The sequence below is a fragment of the Falco peregrinus genome, chromosome 2 (assembly GCF_023634155.1).
Source record: "Falco peregrinus isolate bFalPer1 chromosome 2, bFalPer1.pri, whole genome shotgun sequence".
Classification (NCBI taxonomy): domain Eukaryota; kingdom Metazoa; phylum Chordata; class Aves; order Falconiformes; family Falconidae; genus Falco; species Falco peregrinus.
In genome coordinates, this window is record NC_073722.1 from 27592972 (window position 1) to 27620883 (window position 27912).

Here is a 27912-nt window from a genome sequence, read left to right on the forward strand (position 1 = left end):
AATGTAAACAAGTATCTAAACAATCAGTAGCGCTCTGTCACTACACTCAGAAAATGCTTATTCTCTGGAAAGGCCTTTTTCCCTTGTGCCTGGAAGGATAAAAGACAGCTTTTTTACTTTTTGCTTGTCAACATGTTTATCTCCGATACTAAATCATCCTGATTTTTTATACATATATCTCTGAAAAAAAATTAATAAAAAACAGTGGCTACAGTTTGTACCATGAATAGACCTGACAGTCAAGCACAGAAGAAAAGAGTTAAAATGCTTTGGTTACTTCCAGAGCTGCAGTTTCCAGACTGCTTTATCTTCTTCAAGTGCACAAACGGTACTGAGGTACTATTTTTGAGGACACAATTGTCTGCATATTTTCTTTACCAGAAAAGACCACCAGGGTAGGGTAGGGGGCAGGGGGAGGAGATGTCACATGGGTTGATTGTCCCAGACAGGAAGGTGGTAGTCTGGTGTACTGAATCTGGCTGCGGATAGCTCTAGTCAGTGACTGTTAAGAATATTTCTGCACACATCATTGGTATTAGGTGAAAAAATAATTCAAGAATATATCTGCCTTTATAATTACTGCTATATTGCTTCTTAAATGAATGGTGTTTTTTGCTTAGGTATTTAAATAAGCAAGTAAATACATTCTTTAGACTAGAATCATTTAATGTATTTGGAAGTACCCAGGAGCTATAATCACCTCTGCCTTGATACAGGAACAGGACTTGGTTTCACACCATGTCCGTAGAAAAGTCCAGCAGCAGATGCTGAAACCCAAAGTGTCCCAAGGCCCCAGCACAGGAGTTAATTTACCAGAGTGTAAATCTAACCTGGAGTTTAGCTATGAAGAATAAAGGAATAAAGCATAAATTTGAGGCCTCGCAGATGGGAAGAGGTAACAGGGCGAGCATGAGCAATGTCCCTGCGCGCAAAGGGGCAGTCACTGCAGGACCACGTTTAATTTCTGGACACCTGTGCGTCCTGGTGGGAATGCTGCAGTGGTGGCAGCTGCTTCCACAGGCCCCTGCAGCCCCGGGCGGGGGACACACCGCCCTGCCCACGCACCAAGTCGCTTCAGCGCGGCTCCGTAAGCACCCAGGCTCCCGCGGTGCCGGGGAGCCCCCGGAGCAGGGCAGCTGTCCCAGCCAGTCTCCTCGGCCCCTGGGCCTCGCTGCGCCCCGGCGCTGGCAGGGCTGATGCTCCCTCCCGGCAGGGTGAGCGTGGCCGCTGTGGCAGAGAGGCTCCTCTGGCAACAGCTGAAGCCCATCGGCTTCAGGGGAGACACCTGAGCTCGCCGGGGTGAGAGGCCGCGGGCAATCCCCCGATGGAGGCGCAGCCCCCCGGTGCTCGGGAGCCAGCGCGGCACACATCGCACACTAAGCAAGTGGGGCGAGGGCTCGTTTTAGCCTGACCCGGATCCTCCAGGCTACGATGCACCGTCTCCGTCTTGCCTTCCCGCTGCAAGCCAGCGTTGCTAAGGGGGCCGGGGGCTGGCCGGGCTCCGAAAACCACGTCTAGGAGCAATGCTGCCCTGCTTCTGGGGGTGGGGAACTGCCTCGGAAAAGCCCTTACAGAAGCGTATGCAGGCCCTCCCGCGCTGTCAAAGGCAAGGCAAGGCAGGGCAGGACAGGGCAGCGCACCCCGCCAGCAGCGGCTTCCCGCGGCAGCCCCCGGAACCGCCGGCGCCGCCCGCCGCACGCGGGGCGGGACACCGCGGCGCAGCGCCGCCCCGGGCTGGCCGCTCTGCGCAGGCGCCGAGCGCTCAGGGCGCGCCCCGCCGCCGGTGGGCCGGGCAGGGCCGGGCGGCGCGGCTGCCAACGCGGAGGCAGCGCGGGCGAGGCGGCGGGTATGGCTCCGTCAGCCACGGGCGGGATCCCGCCGACCGCTCCTTCGCTGGGCCCGACGGCTGCCTGGCTGGGCAGCCCCCTTGCTCTCGGTGGGTCGCTGCGGCCTCGGTCCTTTGCCGCGAGTGGGAGCTCTGCCGGAGGCGAAGCTGCAAGCCGGGACCCCCCCTCGCTCCCCGCCGGCAGCCCCCTCGTCTCTGCCCGGGTTCCCGCCGCCGGCCGTGGCCTCGGCGGGGAATGCGAACCGCCGGGCCCCGCCGGCCTCTCCCGCCGCTCGGGTGCTTCGGCCGACCCCGCTGCTTCTCCCCCAGGAGTCCCACGCCCCCAACGCCGCGGGGCAGAAGCGGGTATCTCGGGGGTACCTGGCGTTGGGTCACTGCGGGCTCGCCGGAGAGTAGCAGGACAGGGGGGCGGCCCCGGTGGGACGGGCGGGGGAGGCTCGGGGCTCCGCGGTGGCGGCGGCTGAAGTTCCTGCCGCCGGTCAGCGGGGCGGGGGCTCCTGAGGGGGAACCGGTGCCGCCCGCGTGCCCTGTGCGGGGGCCTTCTGCCGTGAAACGGTTCTTCATGTCGCGACAGCCCCGCCCCGGCTGTTAATTTAGTCAGGTGCGGCCGTGAGTTGCGGGAAGGAGGGAAGCTCGTAATGAACTCTACAAACTCGAGTCTGGGGACTACTCCGTAGTTGATTTAAGCTGGAGTCTGGTGGCTCACAAGACAGAAACGCATCAAAGAATTGCTTCTACTTCACCATCTGTTGCGAGATTAAACTTGGCGTCGGATTTAGGTGTCGGGAATTCAGCTAACTGTAACCCTTGCAATCTCTGAGGACAGGCGCGCCTGCAGCCGCCCGTGGAAGTCGGTCTTCAATGACATTTGCTTTGTTTATATCTAACCGCAAATGTTGTGGTACTAGTAATCTCAAAGTGAAGATGATTTTCATGCCTGTGTAGTCTCAAGTACTTTTTTGTGTGTTGTCTGTGCTTCTCGAATGTTGTGTCTAAGAGGATGCTCATTTTTACCTGGTGTGATTTTCGGGTTTGTTACCTTCAGGCAGTGTGATGTTGATAAGAGTGTACTGGGTTGTGTGAGAGTAAACTTGGTGGAAGCAGTGAACATGGGCATGCTTATTAGCATAAAATTAAGCAATAATTGTTGCTAGTGTTTCTATACTTTTGCACATCTGTAATTTTACTTGGTGCAGGGCAGCTTGGTCAGAAGGGATTGAGATGTCTGCCACCGGCTATTTGTTTTCCAAAAGCAAGAGGAGTGGGAGGCTTGTCATCCAGTCTGCCCCTCTCTTCAGGAGGGTGTAAGGAGATAAGTACTGCTAGGCACAACTGGGGCCAGTGAAATGGTGCAAAAGATACTAGCGTTATTAATCCTTTCTTTTTTCCAGCTAATCAATTTCAGTGAATGAGTTCAAGCATCTTGAATGTCAAGTTTGTGTTGACTGGTAGCTAGTGCTCTCCAAGGCCCTAATTCTTAATTTTTTTCATGTTTTGTATGCAGAGGCAGGAGGAGGAGAGGAATTGTAGATCTTTCTTCTCTTTTTGATCATGACCAGCTTTTTGGGCTTTTTTTCCTTCTCAGTTGCTTCAGTGTAAAATATTTTTTAACAGATTATTTGCTCTTTGAGGGTTGTTACTTTGGCATATTACTGCATGTTCCTACGCATCAAGATTATTATACAGTTTACCTACTACTGGCATCTTGAAGAGAATGTAAACATGTTTTAGTAAACAAAAGGGTGTGTATACATAGGATTATACTGACTTCTTACAAATATTTATACTCAGGATTGCCTTACTGAGCTTGAAGGCAGTTATGCTGGAGGACTGTTGGTATGTCATGCGCATTGGTAGGATTTAATAATGATAATAATAATTTAGTCTGGTATATCTAGATAAATAGGATTGTACTTAAGTAAAAGTTGGCAAGTCTAGCAGGAAATGCGAAAGCTATGAATTTCTCCTCCCTCTGAGTGTGCCAGATAAACTGACAGAAGGTATCTGATGTGTCTTCAAGCAGGAGACGCTGGCTTTGGTTAAAATTTTTTGACTTGTCTAAACTGGTGTAGATGTTAATTTGCATAAATGCATTGATGTGATGTATTTGGTAGCATTAATTTAATGCTACTTGCACTTGTAAAACTACCTGTGAGATGGAATACTTCAAATCTTTCCTGAACACACCAGATACTTTCATTTTTTAAAAAACTGGTGAAGTGTGTTCTACTAAGTGTGTGTGGCAGCTGCATGCAGTGTGTATTTTATTTGCAAACTGAAATTTGAGGAAGAAATTTCCAACAGAAATGCAAAGCATAAGTTCTGTGTATTTTTGTGGTAGGAACTATGTACTGTGTAAGTAGTGACCAGAGCAGTCGCACTATAAGCACAGAGAGTTTTACACTGGTGAACGGTGAAATACGAGCTTTTTGTCCCTGTGTATGTTTCTGCAGCTTTATCAACTGCATATTGTACCATACGCAAGGAATGGACTGAGTCTCTGTTACTGCCCTTCATACTGCAATTTGTCCCTTTTCCAACAGGACAAAACTGCTCTAGATACTCTTCTCATTTTTTTTATCATTGAATTCTTAATAATGTCAGATTCCTTCGTGGTGTGATTATTTGGACTGCCTGGGTGACTGACGAGACAATTTGTTAGATTTGGTCTTACTTTTTGGTTCCTAAGAAGCTCTGTCTGGGAGTGTAGACATTGCAGTGCTTTAAAATTGTTGAGGGTTATGTGCATTGTGTAGTAATGCTTTTAGCTATAGTTTGCTGTTAATGGGACTTATCCTTACACAGGTGGTATCTCCTCTCTGAATCCCCACCCCCAGGCTTCCAGGGAAGCTTGCCTAAAACTTTTTTGCAGGCAGTTTACAGAGTGTTGATAGGGCATGTAGTTCAGAAGTAAATAGGGATTAGGAAAGAACTCATTAGGGCAGAGACATATCTCTGAGTAGTAAACCCTCTTTCCAGACCTACTGCAAAATCTGCTCAAAAATCACAATTTTTGTGGTGACATCAGTGAGCCAAAGTCTCAGTCTCTAAGGACTCGGCAGGCTCCATCTTTTGTGGTACTATGAAAGACTTGCAGTTTTATGGTTTTGAATACAACGTTGGGTAGTAAGGATGCTGTTAGGTAATGTGTTCAGGTAGGTCATCCCTGAGACTTGCTGCATGCATCTGACTGTTAGTGTTCTCAAAATAGGTGCAGTTAGAACGAGCTTTAAAGAAACTTGATTGATCCTTCTGCTGCCTTTCTTGAGATACTGCTTTTGACTAATGAAGGTTTTGAGGTCTCTTCTTAACAGCAGACCTTAAAACAACCTTGCTCAACCTCGAAGGCAATTGGCAGCACTGTTACTAGTTGTCAGTATGTTCTTTCGTCATGTGGCTTCCTCTTTCTCATCAGGCTTCCTGCTTATTTCACTTCTGGTTGTAGGTTCTGATTACTACGAGGAAGCTAGACATTAAGCGGAATTCACAAACTTGTTGAATGTTCCTCTTCGATGATAGGTGTTTTTCCTTTGTTGCTCAGTTTGTGCATATTCCCTAAAGTACAATTTCCTTGAACAATAGATCAAGCAAATGGTAGGCAATGGTTTTTCTTGCTTAAGAGTTTTTTTTCCTCTGGAAAATAAACTTTTTTTAACCTGTTCTTTGCTGTCTCTTCTAGTTTGCCTGACCTGTTCTGTAGCTACCACCTTACTAGTAAGGTGAAGAAGCCCAAACGTTTCCTAAATACCTTTGTGTCTGTTTTATGCAGTGATATACTTTGACTTGTGATTGAAATTGCTTGTTATTTCATCTGCTTAGTTATGCAAAGGCAATTTGACTGTAGTGTCCAGAACAGATAAATACTATTTAAATCAGATAACTAACTCTTTAAAAATATATTTAATTTGAAGTTGCAGCAAACTGTTCTGGTTGTATTTACTATCATTAAAATAACTAAAAACCTGTATTAAATCAGTACGTAATTACGATCGGGGTTCTAAACAAATTCACTGGTAAGCACTTGAATTGAGTATCTAAAAAATTAGGCTTTGATAACAGAAACCTCTACTGCAGCTCTAGTAGAATGATTTATTTTGTCTAAGTTGGATGTACAGAATGAAAATAAATAGCTGCTTTAGATTTCCATTCTTTTCAAAAATATCCACCACTTCTGAAATGCCAAGGGACATAAGCTGGCCATTTTTGGCATTTTAATTAATTTCACTAAAATTCCATTACCTTAGTAAAGCTTTTAAAAATAAAGCTAGTTTTCTTAATTCATTGAGAGTGAGGTATTTGGTGTGTATATAGGAAATCGAGCTAATGAACTTTTTTTTTTTTTAATTTATGCCTGAACTTAAAAGTGTGTCATTTAAAATCAAAGTTTCACTTCAAATGATACTTAAAATTAAGGCTTTACTTAAAATGAAAGCTTACATCTATCCACCTTGGATGTCTGGCCTGGAGGTCAGGAGCATTGTAGTTTAATGCAGTTCTACTTCCCCTAAGGCCAGGAGAGGATGAAGGACTAGGTATGATCGTCAGGTGCTTTTTCCTTGTTGTTCTGGCACTGTCAGCTTAAGTAGTCCTTTGATTATGCCCTTTAAACCACATGTAGGTCCACATGGTGGAATGAACTAGAAGTGATCCAGGTATGAAAGAAAGAAAAAGGGAAAAAACCAACAAAAAAACCCAAGAAAGAATTAAAGCAAACCATATTCTGTCTAAATTATTTTGAACCTTAAGTGCTCTTTTTTCATGGATGGGTAAACCTGGCACATTAATTGTGAGGAGGAGGAGAAACGTATAAGCTGATGTTGCTACTGAGACATGTTTCCCAGTTATGCTTAGCTGAGATGTTTGAGCAGATCATATGCCATATCTGAGTATTTACTTTGTCTTGTACTTAAATATATTGATCATAGTTAATTTCCTTAATTACTAAGTAATGCTAAGGCCAACGATAGTTTGTTTCTGCATACTGTGAGGTTGGTAGCTATGTTTTGGTTTGGTTCCTGAAAGCAGGAAATACAATCATGCAACTCCTTGAACTCTATGGAGAAGAAGATAGTGAATGTGTACTTATTTTTAGCAGGTAGATTGCTGGCACAATCAAATTCTTAAAATGTCAACAAAGTTCTTTATAAGGCATGCTGTAAGAAATAAATGGCATAGGCATAATGGGCAAAATCCAGAGTAACCAGATAGGATTCTTGATCAGCAGAGCAGAGAGAAGATGACGTCATTATTTATGGGATATTTTCTGTAAACTAAACAATAAAACACAACTAGAATGTGCTTGAAGTAATCAGCTGGATGTAGGTTATACTTAAGTTTAGCATAGGAGGTTTGGAAAAGTAAGTATAATGCATTATTTTAATCCTGAGGTTTATATTTCTTATATAACAACTAGACAGGCTTGATCTTCGTTACAACAAGGATTTCTTTTTCAAGAATCTGATTTGTTCTTCAAGCAATATTAAATATTTCTAGATATTTCTCTTCTGCTTCATGAAAAGTTTGAGAAATGTCTATTTAGATCAATACTAAAGGCAAAGCTTTGAGATAACTGGGGTGCATTTTGGGGAGGTCCTAGTGATCATGCCAAGTGTGAAATCTTTTCAGGTACATGCAGCTAAAACCAAGGAAAGAGTAATTCCATAATTCTGTGCAAGCAGAATCTGATTTTGTGGTAGTAGATAATAAAGGAGGAATTGTTCTGACCATCTATTTACAGTGAGAAAGAAAATAGGTGTGGAGGGCAAGCTTATTACCTTTGTAGGACCTCTAGCCATGCTTTGTAGATAGTTGTCTACGTACAGTTAATCCTGCTTTTTGATAGTGGGATGAGGCGGGATCGACTTCTCTAAGGTGCTCCCATCTCTCTTTTCTGTGAGTTTATAAAACTTTAAGAAGAAAGAGACTTTGTTACAGAGTAATACCTTTGCTTACATGGTTGGCTCCAGCTTTATTCTTTCTGCAGCCTTCAAGAGGTTGTAGTCTTAGAATATTTTTGTGGTCAAACTTTATTTTACTAATATGGAGGGAATACAGTTTTTAACTAGAATGTTAACAGATATGTCTAGGCCATGTAAAAATTGCAGTTTAATGAAGGATGAAATATTTTTTCATCCATGTGCTAACTTTTTGATCCTATATTGTTTCCTAAAGGTGGTGTAAAATTTTCTTGAGCCTTTGGTGTGATGGAAAAACACTGTCTTTGTGTCAGTGTAAAAACTTGTCTGAGATTTACTGTACCTATGTTTTGCTGTTTAGGTAAAGATTAAGTTGGGGCAGACAATATTCAAGTTCAATACCTAACACTAATTTTTAAGCAGATGAGTACATGGGATGTGAATTAGTAGCATGAATGCAGTCTGTGATCTATGGGTTAAGCAACGCTTTAAATGTGCTGAATATTGCTCCTAAATCTTTTTATATTACATATTCAAGTAATCTTGATATGTAGACTGGTATACAATGACAGGTATATAAAAATGCCAGGACAGCAAAACACTGAAGCAAATGAATTTCTATATGAATCGACTTGAGTCAAGGAAGATTGCTATGGCCTGAACTTGTCATTAAAAACCATTGTGAAGCAACATCATACATCGTGAGAATGAGGTAGACTACTTGCACTCTGTTAGTAAGCATAATATGCCTCTGGGGAAGAGGAATAGGGAACACACAATGAATGATGTAGCTATGACTTGGGACATAAAATATATTGCTCATTAGCTAGGCAAACCTTGTTTATGCATTGTGTCATAACTGCTGAAGTTTTTGAGGGTGGTCATTTTGGTATGTGTAGGGTGTTTGATAACGAAAGCAGAGTGCTTCACTCTGCTTATAAGGTTACCCAGCACCAAGTATTTGACCAGCTACTTCATTTCTTCCGGGATATTTTTGGTTTGCTTTTAGTGAATTTTTACATTTCTGAACATAAAATTAATGGCATCAAGCAGTTTATGGACTTTGTGTAGATTATGTATTTATATATGAATATAATGTTTTACTAGTAATAAGCAAAATACCTTACAAAATTTTTTGTATCTTGTTGAATTTTAATGGGAGAATTAGATTTTTTGGAATCTAAGGAGAACTGAGGAAAAATCACAGTTATCTGTGTATGCTGGAATGTTAAAGTATCTGTTTGTTAATGCATTTTTTAATGAAAAAAATACTTTGTTTTCCTGCCCAGTTCAAAAGCTCTTTAAATCTCCATGCAATTAGTGGACTAATCTATGCTACAGAGTATTCGGTTGATAAATTATGAGTTTAACATCCTTCTGTCAGGAAAAGAAATGCCATTTGAGGCCCAGTTCTGGCATTTAATTTTTTTTTTTAACTTTTATAGGTTGCGTCTATCCTTTGAGAACTTGTCTAGACTGTCATTACCTTTTGACTGGGGTTTAGATTGTGGCTGGTGAGGTTTTCTCATTGGTGTTTCAGGTGGCAGTCTACAAGCAGAGGTACTAAACTAAATCATAAAACAGATTAGGTAGGTAGAAAACCAAACATAAAACAAAGAAACTCAAACCATGGTCCTTACCATGCAGATATTGATAAGTGATATATGTTAGGTAGGCTGGGAGTATATCTGTGAGACAAAAACTACCATAATAGTTTCTGATGGTTTTCTTTTTTAGAGGGTAGGAATGGTATTTAGTGATTGCTCACCAATGATTTGTGCTTCTGAAAATGCAGTGTAGCTCTGTCACTGGAGTTGCTTGTGAACTTGGTTCAGGTTTATATATAACTTTTTCTTGTTTACTGTGAACATTTAATGGCATTTGGGATCCATTTTCCCATTTCCTTTGTATAATTGTTTTCTTCTGTTGACTCTGCAGCTTTGTGAGTCAGCTTTGTATTTTAAATTGTATGTATGTTTTCAGTGGCTATGTCAAGCTGATGGGGTTTCAAGTTGATGATTTAAAAATAATTGTCCAGGACGTGGTTTTTTTTTTGTTGTGGTTTGTGTTTTTGTTTTTGTTTTTTTCTTTCCCCATGTCCTGCCCTTACTTTTGGAACATACTCTCAGACTGCAGTTACTTTAGGAAAGCTTTTTTTAGATGTATGAATGTACCCTTATTCATGGTTGCTCATTCCCCCACTGAGTTTATTCAGTACCTTGATTGCCTTGATAAAGCAGTTTGCCAAACCACAGGTCATACTGTTTCAGTAAAACGACTGCCTAAAAACTGAAGACTTTGAGTCTTTTTTTTCTTAAACCTGGTCACCTTGGTAATCCAGTTTAAAACTCTTTCAGGGCTACAGTGTGACAGGAACACAACCACTGGGGTAGCAGAGGACTGAAGGGGAAGGGACTTCTTAAAGCTACTTTGCATCCAGAGAAATTGCAGTGAACTGCAACTTGGAGAGTCTAAAGCAGGGGCCTTTAGCCATCCAATAAGGCCTACTTGCTCTCTGGGTTTGAAGTGGGAATTGCCTACCATGGTTTTGGAGAAAATACTAAGAGATGTTATTTGTTCGAGCAATGCATGCCACTCTTGCCACAAAGAGAGGTAGAAAACATAAGAGTTGAGTCGGATTAATGTTGTGCCCCTCCCACCCATTAGCTTGACTAGTAAAGTGACTGTTGATGTCTTAAAAATAGTGCAGTTAGGTCTTTTTAGTAGTATCCATTTTAAGAATAAATAGGAATGTGCAGCAAAATCCAAAGCATCTGCCTGTTTTTGCCTTGTATTTGAACATGAAGGTTGCTTGTTCATTAATACCCTTCTGAGCTTGTGGTGTACACTGTTTAAGTTGGATTTCTTAGATTCTGAGATGTTGTAGTCATCAAAGTAATACTTCCCTGGTGTGATGGTTTTTCTCCTGCCTGGAAAGTAAGTTAAGCTACTCCGTGTGATTAAGTGGGGGACTTTGTAGCTATTGCTACCTGATGAGTTAGCAAAAATAAAATTTAAAAACCCACCAAAAAAACAAACCCAAAAACCTTGTGTATTTTGATGTATTAAAACATTAATTATGAATTCTTAGAAAGCAAATAAACTGTATGTAAGATCAACTTTCCCATTTATGTGGTTGTGTACATTACCCTTTCCTGTTTTTTGCTTCCTTGTAGTGCAGAACAGCTGTAGCCTTAGAGTGTTAAATTGTGTATATTAATCAATGTCCTGCTCAGGCATAAGTTAATGCTTCTAAAGGTTACTTATCTAGTAAATTCTTTATACAGTTATATATAGGATTGCTGGCCCCTCTTAAAAGTGAATAGCTTTGGTTTTGGGAGCAAGCTAGACCATCTGGCTTTGTCCAAAGCAAACATCCTGAGATTTTGTTTTAACATGTTAGCCTTGTGATATGTTCACTTACATTTCTTTCCATTTTCCTGCATTTCTGCTATTGTATAGAAAATTAGTTTAGAGAAATGCTTAATACACTTTTCCCCCTTTTTGCTATTTGAGGTTTTATCAATTGTTATTTCAAAGAAGTTGCAGTGTTTTTTCACTTTGAGCAAGTCTTGTGTATTACTTAGTACTTCCGAGTTTTCCAGGACAGTACTTTAGAAAGAGAAGGTTTAGTGTTTTGACATAAAGAAGACTAGGGTAAATACCTAACGACAGGTTTTTAAATCTTTTCTTAGCTGTCTGTCACCTGACTGGTGTTTTTCAAATACAGCTTAGTTAAACAGCTAAAGCAGTAGAGGTGTTTGTAGAATAGGGATCTTCAGGCAGTTTTCTGGAGGCTCCCATTACTGTTCTTTTTAAAGGGAAGGATTTGATTGCTCTAGACATTTCTATTGTGAAAGGGGCAGTCATGTAAATGGTTTTCTCAAGAGTCTTCACTCCTTCAAGCAGTTTGATTAATGGAATGATTGTGAATTAACTTGTCTATTTCAATAAAACCAGATGGAGAATGGATTGAAATAGTGTTAGATATTTTTTTATTGGTCTTTTTTTGTTATCATTCTTTCTTAGTCAGAAAAATTATTTTCAGCTGAAGTGGAGAAGAAGAATAGGGGGTAAAAATGCAGCAATATTCTTGCATATTGGAAGAGTAATATTTGTCTTTATTATGTGGGATGAGGAGTGTACAATTGAGACTCAAGGAATTTTAAGTATGCAGACATGTATTTTCTTGGATTTTGCTGAACAGTTGAATTTGTATAGTTTGATATATGAGTAGGTACTGAGATTTCAATTTATATGGGTATCTTGGCCATTGGACCAGGCTGCCCAGAAATGTTGTGGAATGTCCGTCCTTCAGATAGATCAGGTTGCCCACATAAGCTCTAATGAGAGCTGCTTTTAGCAGCATTTGGGCTAATGAATTTCAGAGGTCCCTTCTAATGTAAATATTCTATGCTTTTGGTAGTTCAAACCCCCAATCTATAACATGGAATATACATCTGATAAACTCAGACCGTAATTGAAACAAAAATGCTTAGTTGTGGGTATAGAGTTAGTGTGTGCCTATGCTGCAATATAAATTCTTTACGAACAAAAAGAAAAGCCTCTTTCCCATCTTGTTTCAAGTTTAGATTTGGAAACCCATTTTGTGTTTAAAACGAGCAAAGAATGAGCCCACCTGATGCTGATGAGAGTAAGTGTTCTTTCCACTGTTAAGAAAAAAAATGAAGGCTATTTCTCTTGTACTTGATACTCTTTGTTTGCAAGGATCAATACTAAATCCTGTACTTAACTCTCATATTAGGGAAGTATCCATGTTTTTGTGGCAATTTTGCATGAGCTTACGACCAGAGGAATGGTATGGCGCTTTCTTCACTGATGGGAAGAAGGAACAATGGTGGTGTTGTTCTTCTGTGAAGTCCTCTTGTTGAGGCTACAGGCCTATCAGGCTCGAATATTGTTTGTTCTTTGCTGTTACACTGAAAAAGTATCATGTGGGTTTTTTGCATGTAAGATGTTTTGTAATTGTTTTATGAAGAGGGAATATCAACTGTTACAGGTGTGAGTTTTCAGCCAGTAGGGTTCGTGTTGCCCATTCAAGTCCTCACAGAAGGTACATCACATTGATGCTATGGGGATTTGGTCATGCTTGTAATTTTCTAAATGCTTTGAAGTGTTTTACAGTATATAGTAATAACTGTGTTTATTTGTTTGTGTAGATAATGCAGAGTTTCTTCAGACAACTACTTCGACAACTAAAACTGATGGCAAGGCCGAACACCTAGAGTATATTGCCTTTGCACTGGTTCCTGTTTTTTTCATCATGGGTCTCTTGGGGATCCTCATCTGTCATGTCCTTAAGAAAAAAGGATATCGTTGTACAACAGAGGCTGAACAAGTAGAAGAAGAAAAACTTGATGAAAAAATAGGTAATCAACAAGTCTAAACCAGCTTTCTATTTCTGTACACTGCAACTTCTATGGAATAAGTATTTTTATTACCATTATGTCTGTTGGGTTTTGATCTTTGCCAGTTAAAACTAGGAGTGTTCCAGTTTCCCATGCAAGTCCTCTAACATCAATTAAGAGCTTAGAGGGATAAAAGTATCCAGTATATTTGTTTGTAACTATACACTGCAATTGGAGTCACCAGATTGCTTTTCTGCATTCCACATGCTGTTGCTGTTAGAAACAAAGTGTTACTGTACATAAGTTTATCTGAGGAGTGACAAAAAGCTGCTGTTCAAAGCCTGAAATCTTAAGTTTTATGTTTAGCAATCTTAATTTATTCCTGTTGTGCTGTCATTCTCATTGCCCTTTTCATGAAATTGAGTCTTTGGACTGACTATGTTCTGCTTTATGTAATGTGGGCTGCTGGTAATCTTCTCTTAAAGATACCTTTGTTTTTGTTCTAATGTTTGTTCGTTTGTGCTCTTGTCTTTATGGTTCCTTGTTCCCACCTACTCTTACTTAAAAAAAAAAAAAGATGACACAACAAACCCAAGAAAAATGTTATCACTTGGGAAAGGCTACAGTAACCTGATACAGCATTTGGCTAAGTAAATACAAGGGCCAAGTCACTTGTAAATGCTTTGGGTCTCTTGCTTTCTCTCAAGTAATTACTGTCGGTAGGTTCATAATAAGTGCAAGTTACGGTGGCCATGTGGTGCAGTAATGATGCGTTGGTAATGTTCTTAAGCAGTTACTGCCTGGGGCATGTATGCAGTGAATGGGACTATTTTATCTGTTAGTTCACCCGAGCGGTAACAGCAAGGTGAGCAGTAATGAAAGGGGGACAACTTTGAGATCTTAGTTTAGGGAAGTACCTGTGTCTGTTGCATTGCAAAGTTGCAGGTATTAGGAAGAAGATGAAGCAAGGGTACAGAGAGGGGGAAGCCCCTCATTTATTACTTAGACAAATCTAGAGTCTTGCCTATCAAACGTGCCTCAATCTTGTGATTTATGTATATATTAAATAAAAGTAGCTTTATAGTTTGAGGTCCCACCTGGAGTACTGTGTTCAGCTCTGGACCCCCTGAAGTAAGGACATGGACCTGTTGGAGTCAGTCTGGAGGAGGGCCATGAAGATGATCAGAGGTCTGGAGCACCCTGATCCTGTGAAGACAGGCTGAGAGAGCTGGGGCTGTTCAGCCTGGGGAAGAGAAAGCTTTGGGGAGACCTTATAGTAGCCTTCTAGTACCTAAAGGGGCCTACAAGAAAGCTGGAGAGGGACTTTCTGCAAGGGCATGTAGTGACAGGACAAGGGGTAATGGCTTTGAACTGAATGAGGATAGATTGAGATTAGGTTTTAGGAAGACGTTCTTTACTATGATGATGGTCAGACACTGGAACAGGTTGCCCAGAGAAACTCTGGATGCCCCATCCCTGGCAGTGTGCAAGGCCAGGCTGGATAGGGCTTTGAGCACCCTGGTCTAGAGGACAGTGACCCTTCCAACCCAAACCCTTCTATGATTCTATAACAGTTTGAAGGGAAGGGCAGAGCTGTACCTCTTTGTTGTTCAGTTTCTCAACCCGATCTTTCCCTGCCTTCTGAGGTTGTGCTGGGGAAGCTTTCAGTATTGTTAACAGACACAATTGATTCCAAAAGTATTGTCATGATGTTTCTCTGTTAAATCCCTTGCTCCTCTAGTCATATGAGAATATTTTTTTTAATTAAAAAAAATATTCAAATGTTGTGTCCTTGTAGATGTGGTGAAAAGCTGTAATTTAATCTCTCTTAGACTAGAAGCTGATAATACCTATTTTGAAATAGTAACTTGAGAAAATTTAATGCTTTTTTTTTGTTTCTTTTCCTCCCAATTGTTAGGATTAGAAATACTGCTCTCTTGTTAGTCTCCTCCTTGATAACTAGAGAAGGAATTTTGACATATGCTTGTGAAAATATTGAGTTTAAAGTTTTAGATGAGTATGTCAGAGCTGATGTGTGGATTCCATAAACTTGTGTTTCTGTTTTTTCCTGAATAAGGATTAAAAAGTCTTATCTAAGCTTTCTTTCCAAAGGAACAATAGATCTTGTCTTTGTTTTACTGTAACTACTTCTGGTGTTTGTTTTTGTTTTGACTGTTTCCTTATTGTGTTTTTAAATAACTAGTTCTTGATTCAGAAGGCCAAGATAGTGACAAAATATTTATTTTCTTGCACAGAAATGAATGAAACATTACACGAGAATAGCGACACTGTGGGTCAAATTGTTAACTACATTATGAAAAATGAAGGTATAGTATTGTGATATTGAAGTTATGAGCCTTTGTGGTGGTGGTCTGTAACAAATGTTTTTTCAGATACTTTAAAGTACGGTATGGTACGTTCATGTGTTTTCATTTAGTAACCATTTTGCACATGCTTAACTCTTTGAGATTGCCTTCAGAGGCAATAACTTCAAACAAAACTGGAAAGTTTTTTTCACTTACCTAAAATTATTTTGCATGGTAAGTTTAGTTTGTGAATTTCTTGATGTCTTAACTATTTGGATTTTTTTTGTTTTGTTCGTACTTTTGTGAAGTAAAAGCTCAAGGTAGCTTTCTTAATGGCAACATTTAAAATGTGGAAAATTTTATGTTTTGATCAGATTGAACTTTTTGTCTTGAAATTATTTTTGCAGCTGTTGGATGAAAGATGTGCGCATAACTGAGACAATAAGGTAGACTAGTACTGACGAATTCTGGATATGGTAACTCTGTTCTGTGTGCAAAGTAAAGAATAAAGAACAAATGACTAAAAAAATCATAGTTAAGCAGCACATGGAATGCTTGGTTAGCTCAGAACATACTTGCTTAGTAGAGGAAACATTTAGGACACTGCATGTTCTTATAATACAAGAACATTTAGCCCTTTAATTTTATGTTTGTATAAATTGAAGTTTCTGAAGCATTGAACTGGCTTTGAGTTACTTCTGAATGAAGACTATTTCTCTGGAAAAATTGTATTTTTGGGTTTATTTGTGGGGTTTTGTGATTTTTTATTTTTTTTTTCTTAACTGTTAGTGCTTTCAGCTTGTGTATTTTTTCCTTGAGGTTGGGATTAGGTAGATCATGTGGTTTTTAGAATATGTGAGCAATCGGTAGTTCTTGGCTGATACTTAATTTGCATTTTGTAGGGCTCGCTTAAACCGGTGTTTTTAGCCTGAAGTTGCTTCATACATGTAAGGTGATGGCACTCCTGTGGTCAAATGGATGTTTTAAACTTTTCAGAGATCTTTATTTGGGAGTGTTGTGCAGATAGCTGTGTTATATGGCTTGTATTGGGGCCGAGCTTTGTGTATAATATGAACTGTAATTTTAGTAGCTCATGTTAAGAAAATACCACAGAATTATATTAACACTTCCATTTGCATAATTTTCTCTCATGCCTTTTTGGAGATACAGATAATAGTCATCTTTCTTTTAGATGAAATTTCTTTGAGGACCTTTACTTTTGTTGTTTGTTTTTTTTCTGAAGCTAGAGCTGTACACTTTTGAAGAGTTCTATTTATTTTCATTGCAGCAAATGCTGATGTGTTAAAGGCCATGGTAGCAGATAGCAGTGTCTTTGAACCTGAAAGGTAATTATTCATCTTTCTAATGCATGTTACCTGAGGCAACTAAAAACATACCCTTTCAAAGGATTTTATTTTCTGAGCACTTTTAAGACTACATCTCTTCCTTGAGTTATTGGCTAAGAGGATAATACTTTGATTTCCTTGTGGTGTCTCTGAGTCACTAAATTTTAATGTATGCCCTGGGTTAGTAACTGGCTTTTCTGGTTATGTGTTGTAGGTGTGTGATATGGATTTATTGCTTTTTGGGGTAAAGATTTAGAGAGGCTGCAAATACTTGTTTACTTTAGAGTGAAGTTATTTAGTGCAAAGCTACTCTGACTTGAAAGAACGGAAGCAGCACTCATTTCATTTGTATGGATGCTAACTTAAAATAGACATTTCTTTCTGTCTCCTTCTGGTTTACTTTTTTCTTTATAATTGTGGTAATATGCATTGGCTGGCCTACCTCTCTTCCCACCCCCCACCCCCAATACACATCTGTTTAGAGAGTTATGTAGAGGAAGTAGTTCAGCCCTTGAGTTGCAGATGTATCATTTGTCTAAAAGTAGTTAGATCTGTACATAAATATCTTTAAACTATGTCTATACTACTATAAATACTCCTCATATGTAACCCTGCGTTCTTATTCAAGGCAGAGAAGATGAAGGCTCAGGTAGTACTGTGTCACTAATAAAAGTTGCAGTGTATGGTTGTAGCAAAACAAAGAGTGTGCAACAGTTTACCAGGTTTTAACAGTGAGAGGCTTGGTTATTGAAAAAAAAAAGAGTTCTTAAAGCACAGCGAAATATTTCTTGAATTTTACCTCAGTCTTTTTGTGTTGGCATGCGTGATGTTATTTTGGGAGTTTTAGACTATTGTTTCAGTGGTGAATTAATATGCAGAAAGGGGAAGGGGAAAAATGACTGATGGCTTTTAGATGATTACTAACAGATACTCCTAAAGCTTTAGTAACTCAGGTGCAAATTCACTGTATTTCTTTGTAAGTTTGGTGCACTATGAAATGCTTCCTAATGAAAGGTATAGTAATGGCTGAGTAAAATCTGCACTTCTGCCACTTAAAACCTGTTCAACATCTGAAGCAGATAGGAACTAATGGCTTTATTTCCCTTAATAACATTCTTTTATTTATTTGAAGACCATTACATGTCTCCTGTCAATTTCTTTGTTTTGAAAATAAACATCCAAGTAACTCCAGTTTTTCATGGCATGTTTTAGTTCTTTAATTTGTTCTTTCTATTCTCTTTTGGAGAGAATTTGTTAATATTTTTCTTGAAATAACATTTCTGAAATGGGATGGAATGATCAGCTGAGGCATGATTAATGTTAACTTTAGGTTAACAGACTATAGTCCTGTTAGTTCCTTGTCTGAAGAATGATCTTCTGGCTAATTGCTTTTTAATCTGGGTATGTAAAGTTTTTCTGCTAAAGCACAGAAAGTTTTGTTGTCCTTAGTGCTAGACATCAGTATTTTTAAAAAAGATTTACATATGTATGAATGTCTTTCACACACATGCTCTCCTCTGATCATCCTAATCTCTCAACTTGTCCTCTACAGTTACTATGGGCGACCCAAAGTTTATTGGTACTTTAGCTATTCTTCTATTCCATTACCCAAGGAACTATTTAAAACTGTGAATATAATCAGTACCAGAGTAACCACATTTAGTATGTCTTTCCAGTTTCATAGTAAACTGCTGATATATAACTTCTGTTACCTTATGTGACAGTAATTTCACCTTGATGCACTGAGCTGTAGCTTGCTTTAGGAGAATGTGTTGCAAGACAGTGTCAAAATAGATGCTGAAGTCCAAAACCCTGCATCTACTGGTGTCTATCTATTTGCTTTTCTGTTTTGGAAGAAAATTAGATTGGTTTGATATGCTCAATAAATGCCTTTTGGTGGTTGTACTGCTTTTTCTTTAAAAAACATTTTTCTTCTGAAGCTTAAGCTGAATGATCTGTTGATTCCTTTTGTCTTCATGGTAGACAGTTTTGCTTCTTTGCAATACTGTGGGACTATGCTCTTCGAGATCTTGGAGATCCTGTAACAATTCTGAAATACTTTCTGTAGTACTCTTCTGTAGAGGAATGAAGCTGGGTTAATTAACATTGCTAACATACAGCTGTGGGCTGGCTTCAGGGCGGTGGGTTGGCTGATGTGGATAAGGTGCAGCTGTGGCTGGTTCTGTGAAGCGGTTGGGCAGCCAGTGAAGAGACAGCAGCCGAGGAAGAGAGAGGAAGAAGAAGCAGAGAGAAGGGAGTGTGTGCCCTGGCTGGAGAAGAGACTGGGAGAAGGCAGCAGGGGGACTGGTGTGAAGAGTATGTTGGTATGTGGTGGTAAAAGGCCTTGTTGCAGCTTTGTAGTTTGGACTGTGATGCTCTTCTACTGATGAAGACATCTATTTAGCTGGTTAAATTTACACTTTGTCACCTGTTCTCTTCTGTTTTAGCCAGAATTTTTATTTCCTTGCCCTTTATGTTACCTTAACCACATGACTGCAGCTGAATTAATTTACAAGTGATTTTTAACTGCAAAAAATATGAAATTGGAGAGAACCTTAAAGCAGACTTTCTCACAAATGAATGATCCCTGAAAAAACTAGCTATTCATAGATATAACTGAAAGTTATGTTTTATCCTTTTTTCCTTTTTAAGAAACAGGATTTTATAGTAAACATTAAATTCCCTTTATGCTTTTACCTACAGCCCTTTATCTCCTACCTCTCCTGGGAGTCCAACGAGTCCAGGATCTCCTTTATCACCTGGTGCTGTTCCATTTAAACACAGCTGCAAAGGCCATCACTTCCATACTGTTGGAGGAGTGGTAGAAAAGGATGTTTGTACTCGTTGTAGCCACAAACGATGGCATCTTATAAAGCCAGCACACAAATCTAAAGAGCACAGAAGAAGTCGTCTTGGAGAAGTCACAGTCCTTTCTGTGGGAAGGTAAGACTTACGTCATTTTACTGTACACTTTCCTTTGGGACACTACAATGGCTTATGTTGGATCACGTATCCATTGATTTTACTCTGTTTATAGCATCGGTGATTGTTTTTTGTAACCCCATTACTATTAGACTGAAGTTAGTTTTGGAAGAAGTAGATGTGATTTTTTTTTTTTAACTATGTAAATAGATGGCAATTTACTGTGAGTATAAATTTAAAGCTATTGCTCTATTGATCCTGGCTAAAAAGAAGCAAGGATTGCACACTAATAAATTCCTGTTTCTGAATTTGGTGTTTCTCAAGCAAGTGTGAGCTATAGAAACCACTTCATTCTGTTTTATTTTTAATTTCTAGCTGATGTTGTAGTTGTCTTAGAAAATTATTGTTCTAAGTAGTAGTGTGTAGTCCGTGGATTCTACTTTAAAACAATTCCCTGAGAAAATGTGTTTCAGCAGTAGTGAGTGTTAAAAATATATGTAGGTAATGGGAAGGAAGATTGCTCTGAAATGAAGCTGGCTCTGTGCAGGTGTCTGCTCTGATGTAGAGGTCTTGGGACCTGAAAACGTGTTGCTGTCCATACACTGGGCCCTGAGAATGATCTGTGGGGAAATACAACTCAATCTTCATTTTGTTTACATCAGATTTAGAGTCACAAAAGTGGAGCACAAATCGAATTCCAAGGAACGGAAAAGCTTAATGTCGGTTACTGGTGTGGAGAGTATCAATGGCGATATGCCTGTCACGCCTGCAAAACAGGAAGTGAGTGAAGCATCTGCCATGCCAGTGAAACAGGAGATGCAGGAGAGGAGAAGCTTGGAGTAAACTGCAGGTATCAAACATTGGGAACTCATTGAAAGCGGTATGTTACAAAATAAGTGAAGATAACGTTTTCAACTTCATTTGCCTTTACTGGTTAACAGTTCTGTGTGAAAACTCATCTTTCAGTTTCAAAAGTCTGCAAAAATTAATTGGATCACTCAGTTAATGATAAATTGGTAAAGGCTAAATTGTCCATCAAATTCTTATCTAATTGTTTATTTAGACTTTGTAATTACAGTAGATGTTGAAGTAAAAACTATTTTGTGGCGGTGGCATCACTGGTCTGAGAAATAAAACATCTGCATATTAATTTTTGGCAATAAATGATGTTTCAGATTCAGTGGCAGTGTCGTACCCAAAAGAAGCAAATGCTGCTGACAGCTGCATCACTAGAACAACTACGCTGCTGCTTCTTGTGCTTGCTGGCCCTGTACTGTGTGCTTGTATAAGGTGACTGCTTACTAGATATTTCTCTGATAGATCAGTGGAGCTTTGGCTGATTAGAAGGGAGACGTGAAAATGATCCATCACAGGCATCTGTGGTAGGTTACTAAGCCAGGAGATTGGGTTTTTCTTGTGAGCTGTTAAACATCAGTGAATTGCTTCAGGTACTCCATTAAGCATGTTAAAAAACCAATGTCAGGCGTCCTTATGGAATGCACCCCGACTACTTTTTAAATTTTTTATAAGAATTCATGTTGGTGGGGAAACCCTGTAAGTCAATATGTTTTGCTTCTAACTGTGATAATCTGAAGGGGAAAGGTGAATTTACACAAATGTGATTCAAAATACAGGGCTTGACCCTTGGAAGAAAGGAGTTCTGGGGTGACAAAATAAATGCGCTGGGTTCGAAGCAAGTGAACAAAAAGTGCACAGTGCCAAACTATGCTGAGAGAGGATAAACTCATGTTGTGTCAGCTCAGTCCAGTTCCAAACTCTAACTTCAAATAGAGGAGGGGAAATGCACAACTGGAAATTGGGTATGTTTAAAAATTAACAAGACCCTCAAGTGTCTTGAGATTAAATTCTGTAAGGCCAAAGTGCAATATGTGACCTTTTCTTTATATCCATTGTTTATTCATTAAGAAAACATTCTGTAACTGTATTAACTTAGAAAAGAAGACAAAGTAGGAAGCTGGTATGCAATGTGATACCTGTGCTGCCAGGAAAGGTTGGAAGGAAGTATGACTATTGAACTAAGCAGAGTGTATTCCTCTGGAGTCTGTGCCTCATCGTTAAATTACACCAATTTTTTCAGAACCATTGCCATAGAGGAAGAAAGACTTGGAGATGTGGTATGCTTCCAAATGCTTAAAAAGCTGTGGAGGGTAATGAAGTAAATTGTTCTTTTTGCTCAGTGGGTAAAAAGGTAAATAGTAGGCTAATTTGCAAGGGGATGGAGTTCAGGTTTCAAAAATTAAGAAGCTGGAATAAGCTGTCGTATCTCCATTGCTGGACATTTGTAAAACCAGACTGGACAAGTGCTTGCCAAAGCCAGTGTAAATATAGCTGGCCGTGTGCTGGAGGCAGGTGATAGATGACTGTATGGATGACTGGGGTTTTTTTGTTGTTGTTTTGTGGCAAATCATAGCTTTATAGCGGCTGCAGTCTCAATACTGCTCTGTAATCTATGAAGGATCTGCAGATGTCAGTGAAAGACAAACTTTTATTTTCTGATTCAAAATTATGTCCTGGTACTCAGGTTTTTTTTTGTTGGTATAGTTTCGTTTTCATTTCTTCCCTTTTTAAAAATCAGTATTAGCTAACTGCAATAGAAAATAACCTCTTCCTTCACTGGCTGCAGTGGCATTTTCATGCCCACTAATTGTTTTGTTACTTCTGTGACTACTTTTTTCTTTTCTGTGTCTCTAATGGTAGCATGATTGGACTGTTCGTATTGTGATTTTTGACTTAAAGGCAAACTAGTTATCTTCTCTTTAAGCATTAGAAATAGAAAGAAAAGGGCATTTATTGAAACAAATTCAATTCCAGTGTGCTTTGATTTTTTTAAAAAAAATAATATTTTGAAATCTCTCTATAAATGTTTGGTAGTACAGTTCTATTTCTAATTTGTTCTTTCCTCTCCTAAATAAGAAAGCTGTTCCCTGTAATTACCTAAAGATTGTTCTCTAAATTCAAACCATTACTAATTTAATCTAAAAATAAGCTGTTCTCTAGAGAGATAAGATAGTATAGCCATAAATATGGCAGCCTTTTATTGTAGAACCTCTCTTAGGGTTAAAGTATCGCCCTTTCTGAAAACAAATGTTCTAATAGCAGAGAAATAGCTCTGTGGAATCTCTTCTAAAGGTCTCTCCAGTCCAACAGTACTATTCTGTAAATCATCTGGGAAACTAGCCAGGCCTGTTTGATGTGCACTACAAAAAACAAACAGATCTTGCTTGAAAGGCTATGGTACTGTTCCCTAGCATGGTTCTAGATCAGATTTTGTCCACTGCCGTGAAAAGCTGTTCACACATAAACAGGCAGTGATTAAACCTTTACTTCAATTACTTACTTCAGACTTCTAATGAATTATTATAGCTTACTTTACTGAAACTGAACAAACTTCTGTGCCTCCAGCCAATAAATTTATGATAAAAAAGCGTACAGTTTTGGAGAATGTGGCTCAGACCTTCAGATGCAGAGGAAGAAGACAGACACAAATATGTGTTTAATTGCTGCCAGAAAAGGTTTGTTCCGGCATTTGGAGGCAGTAGATTTGTGCTTTGCGGCCTGACTTTAACTGCTGCTACTGAGAGTTCCTGTATGAGATGTAATTCCTGAGCTGAGTGGTACTTGAGTGACATAATGTTGCTGGTTACTTCTGTTCACTGCTACTGTTGAGTTTGGGGTTTTTTTTCCCACTAAACTGACATGTCCTTGATATTTTCTTGAGGTGACCTCTGCAGTGTTTCAGCTTATTCTAGCATCTTGCTGACTGCTTCATTTGAAGTTAGAGCATGTCTTGTTCATATTCTCAGCAGACTCCCATTTCATCAGTTAAGTTTGTTTAAAAAATGCTTAGTGACATGAAAAAAAAAAAGTAGTAGATACACAGCTGACTGAAGTAAAAATTTTGAGCTGAGCTCTTGCACATCCACTGTGAGGTACTGGTGCTGTGAAGCTATGTAACATATTCCATCCCTAGTGTCCTTCTCAAAATTGGGTGTGCTTTGCACTGTGATGTGATGATGTGATTTGTCAGTTTGTGTGTGCGTTTGTCCTTTTCATGAGTACCAGCTGAATTTTTAGTTCCTCTCCTTTAGGATTTCACATGCTCAACTGGCAATATATGGCAACCACTTTGTGCGATTGTGGCGTTTTTTTCCATTTCAGACCATCTGCTAAGTTTCTAATTAGTGTTCCTCCTAAGACTGATTTTGCTATTTAGATATTATATTTTTATATATATATTATTTTTAGAATAGTTTTCTTCTCTTGCAGGTGGAACTTTTAGAAGAAGCTTTTTCTGCTAGCACTTTGAAGAAAACTGAAAACTCCCAAGAGATGCATACAGTTTTTGGCACTGTAGCATTTTGCAAGTTCTGTGATGGCATCCATGCGAGGTTAAACACTTAGTGGCTTTTCACCAGTAAAATCAGTAAGATTTAGACACTTAAATACTGTTGTGTTGTGTGGACCTCGTACCAAATGTTGGGCTTCATCTTGGAAAGAAAAAATACATGTAAGTCTTTGGACAGGAAAGGTAAAAGCCTTATCAAATAATCTTCTTTTTTGTACTTAAACAAGCATTTTTAATGAGCTCAATATTATGAGTAATATGATTACCCTATGGATAAACTGTGTTTATCCCTCTGGTCCATCTGGATTTTTTTTGCCTCTGTTCTTCCCCTCCAGAATTGACAAGTGTTTGCTGAAGATAAAAGCCAGCCTTTGGAAGATGAAAATACTCTTTTAATCTAACTGCTAGTAGCCAAGCAAAACATACAAGGAAATAATTGTCAGCCAAAATCTGCATATGTGCCTTTAGTACATAAGCCCTCAGACTCTGTGAAGGGTATTTCACAGTACAGAGTGGTTCAACTATATACAGATGTTAAATTAAATTGTTGCCTCCTTGCCCCTTACTTCCCACTTAGTACTTAACATAGGCTGAAGAACATCTTTTTCTATTTAGTTGGGTGAGCTCTTGGGAAGGTTACTTTCCTCAAGGCCACTTGTTCTCCTGTTTTCTTCTAACTACTCACTCATATTTGAAGAATGCCTAATAGTTTTGCCTTTTTTTCTTTTTTTTTTTTTTTTTTTACCCACAGGTTCCTTATTAAGCTAAGGCAACATATTCAACCATTAGATAAGGATATGGAATATTTGGCGTTAAAAATTTATGGAGTATATTCTAGACTAATTCTGAGTGGCTTTACTGGACTGAGAGTAGCTGTTTTCACTGGCACCAAAATCTTTAGCCAGTGTCACTCCGTTCATATTTTAAGTGTGACTTACTGCTAAACATACCAGGGATGGTTTTGTGATTTTAATTTTTTTGTCTACTTATGATCTCTGCTTTGTCCTGTTACTTGGTTTTGGAAGGGAAATATTTGCAATACTTAGCAAACTTTGCTGTGTAATAGAAACTGAAAAATAACATTCTGAGTGCCTAAGAATATAAGCTCTAATGTAATGCATTTTAGTAGAGGTTGCACTATATTCTGAGAACTATAAAGTAACTTAATCTGCTTTATGAACTCAGTGAAAATCGTTGTTTTGAAATTGATTTGTTTTAAATTAATACTTTCAATCCTTTTAGTTGAAGTGCTCTAAACTTTCTCCTTCAGATCTGAGAGTCTGGTTTCTTCATCAGTTTATGCAATGTTAACAATCAATGTGCACAAACATAAAAATTAATCTTCTTACGTATTAGATACTTCCACGTCTTGTCAAGGATAAATCAAAGTTGTTTTACTCTTGCTGAAAGTATGTACATCTGATTGTCTTCCTTCTACTTGTATCCATGAAATACTGACTGGACTTATCAATATATACTTTTCACCAATGCTGTATTTGCCAATATAGCACTCCACCAAAGCTCTGAAAGAATAAGCGGTTTATTATTCTTTTTAAAATGGGTATTTTTAGGGATAATGTCCATCCTTGGGAACTCAAAATAACTCCTTGGTCAGGACTGGATCTTGCATGTTTAGTGTCCCTGCTTGCATTAATTTAAACCTGGCTTATGAAATCTCTTCAATATTTTTAAGTATAACATAAACACCAAGCTCACCTTATACAGGCATATGCATTTAATATTCTTGTATTTTTGTCTTCTTCAAGCCTCACTTGATTATTTGCATGAAGAGCTAATACTTCTGGAATTTAATTAGCTCCGGTTATAGTAGTTAGCTTTCAGTTTCCAAGAGATTGAGAGCTATGAGTATAAAATGTTACTGGAAAAAGGGAGTATTGGGCAAAACCAGGCAGTTCAAATAATTTTCAGAAAGAAGATACACAGTTATAGACTGTCCCAAAAGCTTTAAAAAAAAAAGTGTGGGGGAGGGCATTTTGATAATACTGTGTTTTGATATGTGATGGGTTAGTACTGCAAGTAAATTTGCCAAAGGATGGAAAAAAGTTTAAACAGAAATACATATTTTTTACCTAATTTAAAAGTAGTTTCTATTTTGATTCCATTGGAAATATGTAGAATAAAAAAAAGAACTTGTGTTGGATATGTAAAACATTGTTTACCTGTACAAAATACCTAAGGTATTACAAGACGTGATATGTGCAAGAACTTAATTTGTGCATTGATACTTCAATAAGAGGATTTAGAAACTCTGCCTGTTTCATTGCATTTAACACTACACTATTTGGTAGGGGTGTGGATATTGACACAATTAGTTTGCCTTTCTTAAATTTGCATATCGGATGTATTTTTAACTAAAAGGTTTATATACAACTTTTGTACTGCCAAGCAGTAAATAAAAAATATTGGTTCTTAAGCTTGCTTGTGACTTCCTTCAGCCTGTGTCCATTGTGTGAAATTTAACCTTTGCATAGTCTTAACGTATAATGCAATCTCTTTGCATCTTAAGCTTTTTTTATGGAGGTAGTAAGGATAGGTGGTTGTGTTCTGTATTTCAGAGTAGTTTTATTTTCTTGGGAAAGGACAACTGCAAATACTAGTTCCATTTTACATGGGAAAGAAGAAAATCTGTGCTTTAATCCAAGTTGGTATCTGATAAAAAACCCTTTACCTTTAAAATATCGAGACTTAAGGTTTTTTATTATCTGACATGGAGGTTTTTTTTTTTCTAAAAAACCCACATTATCTCTCTCAATTGTTTTGAAAGGTATGGAATGAAAAATTACAAATGGCAGGAAGCTCTTTGTAGTTGCTTGCTCTCAGCCTGTGTCCCTCTGATACTACAATGCTTAATGGGTTACATTATGTTCTCACAGATGACTACTGTCTGTAAACGGCATTAAAAATGAGCTTTGCTGTATTAACAGTGTGAAGTAGGCTCAAAAGAAATTGTTGTGGCTAGCTGAGATGTGTAATTATCAATGTACCATCCTGTTTGCAGGGGTTTTTGTCCTTTATTTCAGTATTCCTGGCTGCACCACACAAGGTTTGTTTTGAGGTCTGTATTTGAATTTCAGAGGTTTATATTCAGAATTTAAAAAAAAACACCCAAAACCCCCTCAAACAGTCCCTCTAGGCCTTGATTTTCAAAGACACTCAAGATACTGTTGATTGTGAAGCTTCTGGAGATTGGACCCACTTTGATTCTCATTTTCAGGGATTTTTTTTTCTCCTTTTGTTCTTCTACATAACAATAACTGGAGAGTAATGTATTATACTACTGCGTAATTCCTTTAGCACGTTTACCTTCTGACTCCTTGTCACAGAATCATAAGAGTGGTTCAGGTTGGAAGGGACCTTAAAGATTCTAGTTCTAACACCCCTGCCATGGGTAGGGGCATTGTCCTGTAGACCAGGCTGCTCAAAGCCCCATCCAGCCTGGCCTTGAACAGTTCCAGGGATGGGGCATCTACCACTTCTCTGAGCAACCTGTTCCAGTGTCTTACCACCATCACAGTAAAGAATGTCTTCCTAAAACTTAATCCCAATCTATCCTCATTCAGTTTAAGGCCATTACCCCTTGTCCTGTCACCACATGCCCTTGCAAAAAGTCCCTCTCCAGCTTTGGGACCCTTTAGGCATTGAAGGGATGTTATAAGGTCTGCTTGGAGCCTCCTCCAGGCTGAACAACCCCAACTCTCTCAGCCTGTCTTCACAGGAGAGGTGCTCCAGCCCTCCGATCGTCTTTGTGGCCATCTGTACTTGCTCTAGTGGGTCCATTTCTTTGACTTCCTAATGCTTTCAGTAAGAATTGAAGTTAAAAC

At 39.0% G+C, this 27912-nt stretch overlaps 1 protein-coding gene and 1 long non-coding RNA gene across 5 annotated transcripts in view; one reads left to right on the forward strand and one right to left on the reverse strand.

The window, feature by feature from the left end:
* The window catches only part of LOC129783872 (uncharacterized), a 36144-nt gene extending 23210 nt beyond the window's left edge, over positions 1-12934 (reverse strand). The window contains exon 1 of the long non-coding RNA XR_008745909.1: positions 2207-12934. This is a non-coding gene — a long non-coding RNA (uncharacterized LOC129783872). The remainder of the gene's footprint in view (positions 1-2206) is intronic.
* On the forward strand, positions 1759-26504 carry RELL1 (RELT like 1). Of its 4 annotated transcripts, XR_008745907.1 has the most exons (8): positions 1759-1936; positions 12942-13151; positions 15386-15457; positions 16725-16782; positions 19486-19725; positions 20367-20554; positions 23992-24232; positions 24822-26504. XR_008745907.1 is itself a non-coding variant. In XM_055796641.1 (7 exons), exons 1-6 carry the CDS (start codon positions 1849-1851, stop codon positions 20545-20547), a joined length of 849 nt encoding a protein of 282 aa, XP_055652616.1. In that variant the 5' UTR covers positions 1759-1848; the 3' UTR covers positions 20548-20584; positions 23992-26504. The 4 variants fall into 4 exon arrangements, 3 of the variants coding, with proteins under 3 accessions (XP_055652616.1, XP_055652617.1, XP_055652615.1); XM_055796641.1 differs by having other exon boundaries at positions 20367-20584; positions 23992-26504; XM_055796642.1 differs by having other exon boundaries at positions 23976-26504.
* Positions 26505-27912: the final 1408 nt, after the last annotated feature.